This window comes from Molothrus aeneus, chromosome 2, assembly GCF_037042795.1.
Source record: "Molothrus aeneus isolate 106 chromosome 2, BPBGC_Maene_1.0, whole genome shotgun sequence".
Classification (NCBI taxonomy): domain Eukaryota; kingdom Metazoa; phylum Chordata; class Aves; order Passeriformes; family Icteridae; genus Molothrus; species Molothrus aeneus.
The window spans coordinates 37560036-37570152 of NC_089647.1; the positions used below are offsets into that span (position 1 = coordinate 37560036).

The 10117-nt window shown below is 43.3% G+C and overlaps 2 protein-coding genes across 2 annotated transcripts; both read left to right on the top strand.

The window, feature by feature from the left end:
- Positions 1–23: 23 nt before the first annotated feature.
- On the top strand, positions 24–2660 carry ANKRD49 (ankyrin repeat domain 49). The gene is made up of 3 exons (XM_066544713.1): positions 24–98; positions 592–862; positions 1705–2660. Exons 2-3 carry the CDS (start codon positions 605–607, stop codon positions 2161–2163), a joined length of 717 nt encoding a protein of 238 aa, XP_066400810.1. The 5' UTR covers positions 24–98; positions 592–604; the 3' UTR covers positions 2164–2660.
- A 1193-nt stretch (positions 2661–3853) lies between these two features.
- Positions 3854–8278, top strand: C2H11orf97 (chromosome 2 C11orf97 homolog). Its single transcript, XM_066571206.1, has 4 exons — positions 3854–3943; positions 4534–4638; positions 6294–6419; positions 8145–8278. Exons 1-4 carry the CDS (start codon positions 3868–3870, stop codon positions 8150–8152), a joined length of 315 nt encoding a protein of 104 aa, XP_066427303.1. The 5' UTR covers positions 3854–3867; the 3' UTR covers positions 8153–8278.
- The last annotated feature ends 1839 nt before the right edge of the window (positions 8279–10117 follow it).

Genomic DNA, 10117 nt, shown 5'->3' on the forward strand with positions numbered 1-10117 from the left:
CCGCCCCCGGCCCGGCCCGTTCCGTCACGTCCGGCGGCCGCGCGGCCGGAAGTGCTCGCCGGGCCCCGCCCGGAGCCCCGGCGGCGCTGGGACCTCGGGTACCGGAGCGGGGCCCAGCGGGGCGGATGGGGGACCCGCGGGGCGGGCGGGGATCGGCCGGTGTCTTGCGGGGCGGTGGGGCCTGCCCGAGGTGATGCGGGCCCCGCGGAGGGGAGCGGGCCCGGTGCTGCGGGCCGGGCTGGGCCGGGCCGGGCCGTTGTGGAGGAGCAGAGACTCTGCCCCAAAGTCCGGGCTGCTCTCCAGACCCTTTGTTGGTAAAGTGAGCAGCGTTCCGAGTGCGCTCAGCAAAGCCCCGCGCAGTGCTGCACTGCAGTCTGAAGGTGATGCCGTCCGGGGGTCGGGGCAATGCGGTGCTTTTTAGCGTGTATATTATCTGTGAGTTCTGGCAGAGCTGGCAAAGCCCGGGTTAGCAGAGGATCACTGAGTTTTCCCTTGAGTTTTGCTGTTTGTTGACATCAGCACCATCCATCAGATAGTTTTATTGACAGTGCACCGATAACAGTTACAGTTGACATAAATACTGTTCTACAGATGCTGACTGAAAATGAATAAAGACAAGCAAGCTGATGAGGACGATGATGACAGCGAGCTGTTCGAAGACTTCACAGAGCATTTTAACCAACTTGAACTGCTGGAGACGCACAGGCATTTGATTCCTGTGGGAACTCAGAGCTGTTGGTCAGGACAGTCTGATGATGATGATGATGAGCAAGAAAGAACGGAAGAATGGTACGAAATGCAAGAAAAGAAAATGGAAAAACATCCAGAGAAATTGCTACTCTGGGCAGCTGAAAACAATCGGGTAAGGCACTTGCTCTGTTCACATATGTAATTTACAAGAATGTTATTTTGAGCGCGTCTGTAGTCTCATCCACAAACAAAAATTTACCTATACTTTTCTTTCTTTCTCTGAGCTCTTTTGATTTGGTTTGGCAAGCCACTCTATGTAAACCATCACCCTTTGTAGCCCGTACACACTGAAGCATCTCTGGATCCATTGGCTTTTAGAACAAATTTTGATTCCAGTTCAAAGTTCAATTAACAGCATTTTTCTTAAACTTCTATAAACTGAAAGCATGGTAGGTTCTTCATGGCAAATAAGCCTTTTAACTGGGGTGGAGAGGCTGTATCTGAGGTTTTATAAGTGCTTCTGGCACTGACAGAAATTAAACTTCAGGACCATCAAAGCCATGTGATGGTGTTCGCAGGGGTCCCAGGACAAGGGAAATGATGAGAATCTTGACTCCATGTTTCAGAAGGCTGATTTATTATTTTATGATATATTAAAAGAAAATGATATACTAAAACTATACTAAAGGATAGAGAGAAAGGATTTCATCAGAAGGCTAGCAAGGAATAGAAAGGAATGGAATGATAATAAAATCTTGTGACTGACCAGAGAGTCCAAGATAGCTGGACTTTGATTGGCCATTAATTAAAAACAACCACATCAGACCAATCAAAGATGCACCTGTTGCATTGTACAGCAGCAGATAATTATTGTTTACATTTTGTTTCTGAGGCCTCCCAGCTTCTCAGGAGAAAAGGATCCTGACAAAGGATTTTTCATAAAATGCGTCTGTAACAAAAGCCATACATCTTGTTTTGTAGAATCACATGAAGTTACCTGTTTTCTTTAAACAGCTGGGTACGGTGAAGAGGCTCCTGACGGAAAAGCTGGCTCCAGTGAACGCTCGTGATGAGGATCAGTACACTCCTCTGCACCGAGCTGCCTACAGCGGGCACTTGGACGTTGCACACGAGCTGGTGGCCCAAGGGGCCGACGTCCACGCACAGACCGTGGACGGCTGGACGCCCCTGCACAGCGCCTGCAAGTGGAACAACACCAGCGTGGCCGCGTTCCTGCTGCAGCAGGGCGCGGACATCAACGCGCAGACAAACGGGCTGCTGACACCCCTGCACATCGCTGCAGGAAACAAGAACAGCAGGGAAACCCTTGAGCTCCTGCTGATGAATCGCTATGTGAAGCCAGACTTGAAAAACAACTTGGATGAAACTGCCCTTGACATTGCAAGGAGGACTGATATATATCACTACCTTTTTGAAATAGTAGAAGACTGCATAAACACTGTGTCCCCATAAAAGCTTGTGAATGTGAGGTCTTCTGCCTCTTTCTTGTTAGTGTTCTGCATGCCTGTCGGTGGTGGTCTGTCTCTTTGCAAAGAGGTTTTAACGTAAGATATTTCAGTATTCTCCTCAGGCAAAATGTCACCTCCTGCAGAGCAGTTCAGTGGTCACGCTCATACTTTGAAGCTTTACTGCAGTTAGTCGAGGTGGTCAGAAAGTCTCAGTAATTCCTGTGAGTTTCTGTTCAATAGGTGCAGATTTGGAGAGGCCTTTGTAAGTTGTCTGTAGTGTCAAAGCAGGAGGGAAAACTGGAATATTTACTTGATGTGAAAAAATTCTGGCTTGGTTATGCAGACTTTATTACGGCTCACTTGAAAATTATTTTTTGAGAAATTCTAACTTTTTTAAAACTGCATGAAAGCTCAGAATGAATGTAACTTATTTGGGTGATACACAAAATGTTTGAGGAACCTAATGTAAGGCTTATTATAAAATAAAATATTTAACCCAAAGTATTTTGTCATATTTTTAATTTAAAGTCCATTTATCAATGCAATCACCTGTTCATAAATCAAACACATTATTCATAGGATAGAAAGTAGTTCTGGTTTATTTTTTTCCTGGTGCTTTTCAAGGAAGTGACTTTCTATCAAGATCCTCTTTACTTTTCCCTTGCAATTAAGTTGCATAAAGACTTAATGTCAAGAATGTGGCATTAATTGGACAAAATTAGCCACAACCATGTGAGGATAAACAGCCAGCATGCTGTCGTGTCTGATGTAGTTACAGGTAATTTAGTATTGCACTTGGAGTTAGTACACTAAAATTTTGCCATGGTAAGGGCACGCAGTATGATTTTCAGCTTCAACTTTGCCATCTGTTTAAATAAGTGGAGAAAGTTGCTTCTCTGTCAAATAAACTGAAAATTGAATGTGAGTGCTGAAGTATGTCACTATGAGAGCTGTAGTAAGCACTGTCCCATGCAGATGCCTTACTGAGTGATCCCAAGCTCTTTCCACTAACATGCAGCACAACTGTAGCAGTAGCAGCAGAGTTGGGATACATTGGACCACATTTGGTGCTCTGATCAAGCTACTGTTGAGGGCGTCTTGAAGCAGTGTGTAATGTTCAGCACTTTCTGTTGGAAAATGGAAACACACCTTCTGAACTATGAATGGTGTAACATGATTTTAATGTTTATTGTTTTTAAAAGTTTGGTTTCAGGACATCCGTGGAAGAAGATGAATATACCTTGAGATGCATCAAGGAATAATAGAGACGTGGATTACAAGGACACTTCAGTCCAATAAGCAGTGTCTGAAGATGCTTCATTTTATGACCAAACTACTACTTTTTAGTATCAGTAGATATACATCAGTTAAACTGGACTCTGTCGTTCTTCCCCTCAGCCCGGCACCCTTCCGTAGGGCAGGCCCGCGGTGACAGCCCGCAGCGGTACAGAGTTTGTGATGTGCGTGCCCCGCTCCCGCGGCCATGCCGAGCGACGCAGAGGAGCAGCTGTTGCTGGCACCCGGAGCTGTCCCGCACCCCGTGCCAGGGCCCGCTGTCCCCGGGGCAGCCAGCTGCCCCAGCGCCTCGGGGCCGCCTCGGTGCCCCGGGAGCGGCAGCGCCGCGGCGGCCCCGCCTGCCGGGCAGCCTGGCAACCCCCGCGCCGCAGCCCGGCCCAACCGCCCGGCAGCGGCAGCGGCAGCGGCAGCCATGAGGGCGGCGGGCCGGCACACACCCGCGGCGGCGGCCGGGGAGCCGGGCAGCGATGTCCGCGGCGAGCAGCCCCGTGAGCACGGCCGTCCCTGGTCCCCGGCCACCCCTGCCCCAGCCCGGGCCCACCCCGCGGGAGCCCAGCCGTTCCCCGCTGATGTTCCCCTCACTGATGTCCCCCTCACTGATGTCCCCCTCACTGATGTCCCCCTCACTGATGTCCCCCTCACTGATGTTCCCCTCACTGATGTCCCCCAGCACCGCGGCAGGTGCTGGCCCTGGTGCCGTGGGGCGTCCGCATCCCTCTCCAGCTCCCTGGAGACTTCCTGCAGCGAGGACATCTTCTCGGCTGCCTCTCCATCTTCGGCCCTGCCCTGGCATCTCTGTCATGGGGAGGCACGGTGGCCGGCTCCCCAGTGGCCCTGGGGTGGCTTTGGCTACCAGCACGCCCTGTCTGGGTGGACCCACAGGGTCCTGTCCTTACCGTCCTCCTGTCCTGGGGAGTAGGGCCTGGCCGAACACCTTCATATATTTGTAATGATTTGGTTCACTGTGCATTGAAGACGGATGCAGAGCAGCATAGCTTTATGATTGCATTCAGCAAAGTACATCAGCATTCAAGGGATTTATAATAACAGGCTGTTTTGTAATATATTTTACTAACAGGACAGAAATGTGTATATGTTGAGCCACCTAGGAGAGTTAAAGAAATACTGGAGGAGCACTTCCATTTACAGGAAGAAGAATACAATGTTAATCATCCAACTGCAGGTAATCCTCTTTATCAGAAAATGGCAAGTGTTTGTCAGGACAAGTGATTGTTTTGAGAAACTGTGGCAAAATTACAGAACATTTATGTAATATTGTGCAGAGCATTTAGAAACAGCAGGATTGCATATAGTCTTTATTACTTTTTTCTCTCTTTTTTTTTTTTTTGTGAGAAATTAGGAGACCAGAAGAACACAGATAATTCCATATGATATATCAGTTTAATAAACCAGAAACAACTGCTGAGCAGTAGGGAGGTTTTGTTACCTTTCTCTTTGAAAGAAATGCTGTAGTATATTTGCTTATTAGTACACTTGTGTAGGATTGATACCCATTTCTAAACTCACTCAAAATGAATTTAAAACAGTTGGATTCACAGACAAAAATGTACCTAAATTAGGTGATGTAATCAGTACCCAGCAGATGTAAAGACCATTTGAGCCTGTAATTCTTATTACTGTGACTAGGCTCTGTAGGGAATTAAAGCACACACCTGCAAATGACTGACTTGGGTAGCCTCTGTATGTAGTAAGCAGAGGAAAAAAGGCACTTTGGATGTTCTTTTGGCTTGTCCTAGACACCTGTCATTGCATGTGTCATGCTCTGAAAGTGCCTGTTCTTTTCCTCTTGACTGAAAAGGGGACCTGAGCACAGAGCTGAGTCACAGATGTTAACACTGGTCTGCTCAATCTGCTCATGCGCCTAATGCTACTGAGAGCTGATCACAACTATTTTTTCTGCATTCATCTGCCAATGGATCAAAATTGTCTGGAGTATTTCAGTCTGGCTGAATAAATGGATGTTACTTTACATGTTCTCATGACTTTTGAGGAGTGTCCCAAAGAAATGTATCTTACAAAGGCTTAAAGTACAAAGATAATAGAGAAACTACATAAATATTTGTTACAGGACTGTATAATATGGATCTATAGCAAGCTCAGTACAGAAATGGTATGTACAGCATAATGTTATAGGCATAGCATAACAATGATGAATGATGAATATGATAAATATAGATGCTGGTGTACAGATTATTCAGTGAATACTGAATTCATTTTTTCAGCTGTTTGGACAATTAGAGACACTTACTAAGTGGCCTGGGCTCTGATAGGCAACAGTTGTCAGGTTGCATGGTTATTGATTTACACCGTTTGGACTGCTAAAGTGTATTGTTTAAAATAAATTAGATGGCTAGTAAATTGTAACATTTCCACAAAATAAATTAGCTTTTAATTTTGTTCTGATGGTGATGGCTTTGGTTTTTTATTTGTTTGGTTAGTTTTTGGTTTGGGTTGGGTTTTCTGGGGAGGGAGTGTTGTTTTCTCTATTTTTATGAGGGTATTTGGTATTCCAGCATGACCAAAAAGGATGCTCCCTGCATCAATGGTATTACTGCTGTTTCTTGTTTATTATAGACAATAATAAACTGAATAATTAACTGAAGCTATATCCTGCTTCAGTTGGGTGCCTGAGTAGTCCTAAGAGCTTCTATAAACAGTAGAGAGCGTTGCATGCCTTTAGCAATCTGAACTTTTCTCTGAAGATGTCAATCTGTTTTAATTAGCTATGGAAGAATATTATTGTGTAGTTTTATATTAATTCTAGAACAAGCTGAAGTAATCAGTTATAAAGCTATTATTTTGCCAAATTGTTAACAGTGGCTCTGGAAGGAGTTTGGAATGTGAAGAACAATTTCTCCATTAGAAGCCTGAAACAAGTGTCACAGAACAACAGTGATTTACTTGTACAGCCTCAATTCTATTCAAGACATGCAAGAGTGAAAAGTAAGAGTCAATAATAAGAAACTTTCACTATAACACCTCATTTTTAAGTTGCAGGGCATCTTTCTGCAGAGCTAACCCATCTCTTCTTTTAGTAAGTAGGCAACAGACTTTGAAATCTTTGCAGAAGAAATCAGTTCAGGGCTGCTGTGTTGAGTCCCCCTATTTCATATTCTGAAACCTTTTTTAAAGGTTCCACATCTGTTCGTGGAATAATCACTTGGTTCCTACTGATAGATGGTGAGTGTTGGTTTCATGTTCATCATGAGCCTTATTGTTCTTAGCATACAGCCCTAAGAAATTCAATTGTTTGGAAAAGCACTCCTCCAGCACACCTTCTGAAAAGAGGTAATCCAGGTAATCTTTCAGGCATTTGAGTATTTGCCTGCAATGGTCAGCTGGTGCTCTGGGAAATGTGTTTCTCTCTTTACAGTCTGTAGAGTGTGGCTTTTGTGGAGCAGACCTGTTCTTTATAGATTTTAGCTTAGTGTCTGCTCACATTCTCTCCTAACCTAACTCTCTTTAAACTCTAAGAAAACAGAGATATTATGCTTTTTAAGAGGAATATTTGTAGTGCCATGAGCTTGCAGAATATATGAACTCAGCATATTTTGCCATTACATGAAGCTCATTCCCACATTCTTGGGGGATAGTGGTTTAAAAATACAGGTTTAAAAATACATGACTAGCACCTCTTTCTTCCTATCTTGATCTTGTGGGATCAGGAGATAGTGGCATCTTAGTTACAAGAGCAGCATGGATTAAGCTATTACTGGTGTGAGAAGTGTTTAACCACTACAGCTTTCTGCCACACTGCCTTTACTTTAGAGTTACTTTCTTGTAGGAGCACTTTAATTATAGAGCAGACCTAACAACTACAGAACGACTCAGAGTTTTGAGATGTTGGCATTATTTTAAAGCTCATGAACCTCAGGCTTCTAGTGAAGGCAAGCAGAGTTTTCAAAGATCATGATCTTCTCCATTTCCTGCTCAGAACCATGAAGAAAGAAGAGCTTTAAAACAAAGCAGTTCATTGAGATTGATGTAGGTGCTGAAAATCTGTTGATTTTCCTTTGGGAATCTGAATGAGATTTTATTCTCAGGGACTGCTGTTAGAGACAAGTGGTGCCCTCCTCAGTAGCTATGCTGTCTGTTTTGCAGTGGGCAGGCAGGCTTCATGAGAGAAGAGGTGGCAGAAAAGATACACAATGGGAAAAATCTGGGAGCAATCTGGCTTCAGCTTTCACCAAACCATCTCCATTCATGCATTTTTTTCTGTGTAAGGATCTGGGGAAGAAAGGAGAGACTAGTGGGGAGATGGAGTGGGTACAGGCTATAGAAATGGACAAAAGGGAAGAGATGATGAGAGAAGATGAGCCTGCTGTGTTTAGTGCCAGAGGAGAGGAACCAGTGAAGGAAAAGGAAGAATCACTGATAAGAGAAATGAAAGAGGAGACATACAGAAGGTTAGAAATTCCTGAATGAAACAGAAAAGAGAATACAGTTCAGGAACACAGAGATAGAAACTGTAAAAAATGAAGGGAAAATATGCAGAAGATATAAATAGAAGAGAGAAAAAGAAAAAAAAATGCATATTGCTGAATTTACTTAAGTAAATACATTTTCCTTCTTCCTTTTACTGCCTTTCCCTAAAAGTGACCAGTGGTTTGAAGGGCTCACTATGTGATGTCTTATCCATCCTTAGAGCAGATGTTGTCTTTTTTACAGATTGCTGAATGTCAGTGCTGTGAAGACCTGAGCCTGCTTTGATGTGTCAAATCAAACATCAGCATAACTAGCTACCTTTGAAAATGTAGATGTTTGTTTATAGGATTTTGAATAAAGTTCTACTTGAATATGGACCTATTTCCTTTTTGTTGTTTTATTCACATCTTCATACTACTTTTTAATCTGATGTTGTAAGTAGTCAAATCTGAACCCTATTTCCACCAGTGATGAAAATGTCACAATCCAAAGATTACAAGATGTTCTTGCTGAAAAACGTGCAACTGTGAAAGCACGTTTTCACAGTTTTCTCTTTTGCAAAGTGATTCTAAATTCCAGCAGATGGTTTTAATGTAATTGATGAAGGGCCTCATAATGCTTTAGGCTGAATTCATTAAACTGAGCATTAAACTGCTCCATTAAACTGAGCATTTCAAAGGTGTTGCAGTAAGGTAGAAAAATTATAAAAGAAAGGCCTCAAAAAATCAGGCCTGCTCTGTTAGATCAGTGGCCGGTCTGCCATTTTTTCAAAGTGAAGCTAGCACTTTGCAAGTTCCCATGTGAAAACAATCCTGGTGTCAACAGTTTGTTAACAAAACAATCTAGTCCCAGGTGAAAAACAACTAGCACCTGCATAAACATTAAATCTATCCCATGAGAATCAGTGAAGAAAATATGTAAACAATTTAAGAATAGAAAGATCCGATGGACAAGAAAAATACCTTTTACTAACCAACAGAGTAATTGGCAAGAAAGCTACTAAACATTTGGAGTCACAAATGAGGTCTGTAAAACTGTAAAGAAAGGAGAACAGGCAGAAATAAAAAAAGCCTTTGATACATTGCTTGGTGTGTCATTTCTGTCTGTCTCTACAATGACAAGAAGGCAAGAGTTTGTGATTCAGTATCTAGCCTGATTTAATGAAAGTTTAACATAAATAAGCCTCTCTCCATGTAAGAGCTATCATAGTATCAAAGAACAACAGAGACAGCATGGAACCTGAAATAACTAACCACTCACTCTTAAACCATTATTTTGGTGAGGTAACACCAAAGGAATATTAGTTTCCTTTGTATTATCATGCCACTTAGGAAACAAATCTAGATCCTTCATACTGTATAAAACCAGAAAAGATATGGAGTCCTCCAGAGGCAGTTTCACCATGGACCTCTGTGTGCTACAGGGGCACAGCTGACTCGCCATGGCTGCTCTGGCTCCTGGAGCTCCTCCTGCCCCTCCTTCTCCACTGACCTTGAGGTCTACAGGCTGTTCTTCTCACACATTCTTACTCCTCTTTTCTCTGGCTGCAATTGCTTTGGTGCACTACCTTTTTCCTTCTTTATTTTGTTATCCCAGAGGCATTACCACCATTGCTCATTGGCTCAGCCCTGGTTAGCAGCGGGTCTGTCTTGGAGCCAGCTGGTACTGGCTCTGTTGGACACAGGGGAAACTTCTAAAACTCCTCACAGAAGTCACTCCTGTAGTCAGCCCCTAGTACCAAAACCTTGCCTAAGAGATGGAGATGGGATTTGTTTCTGGGTCTCTCAGTTCCTCTGGAAGTACACACTGGAAGTAACACACTGAATATTTTTAAAAAGGAAGTCTCAGTGACAACTTTGTGAAACTGGAATTTGATTTCCTTTGGGTTTTTCCTACAATTATCTGTGAATTAAATCAGATGTTTGCCCTTTGATTTTATGGATCTCTGCTCTGACATTAGAAGTTTGATTTTATTTTTATATCAGTGAGAAGGTAAAAAAGAGAAAAACCAAAACCAAAACAGCCCCTCAGCAGGTTTCAAGCCAGCTCTTTTCAGTGTTTCCATTTGACTTCTAAATGAAAGAGGTTATTGTACTGAATATTGTACCTGAGACACTAGAGGGGTAGCTCCTTTTGAAAATACTGTTCTCGCTTTCTAGATGCAAATTTGATCATGAATCACATAATAATGTTTGAAAAGCATTGGATTTTTGGAC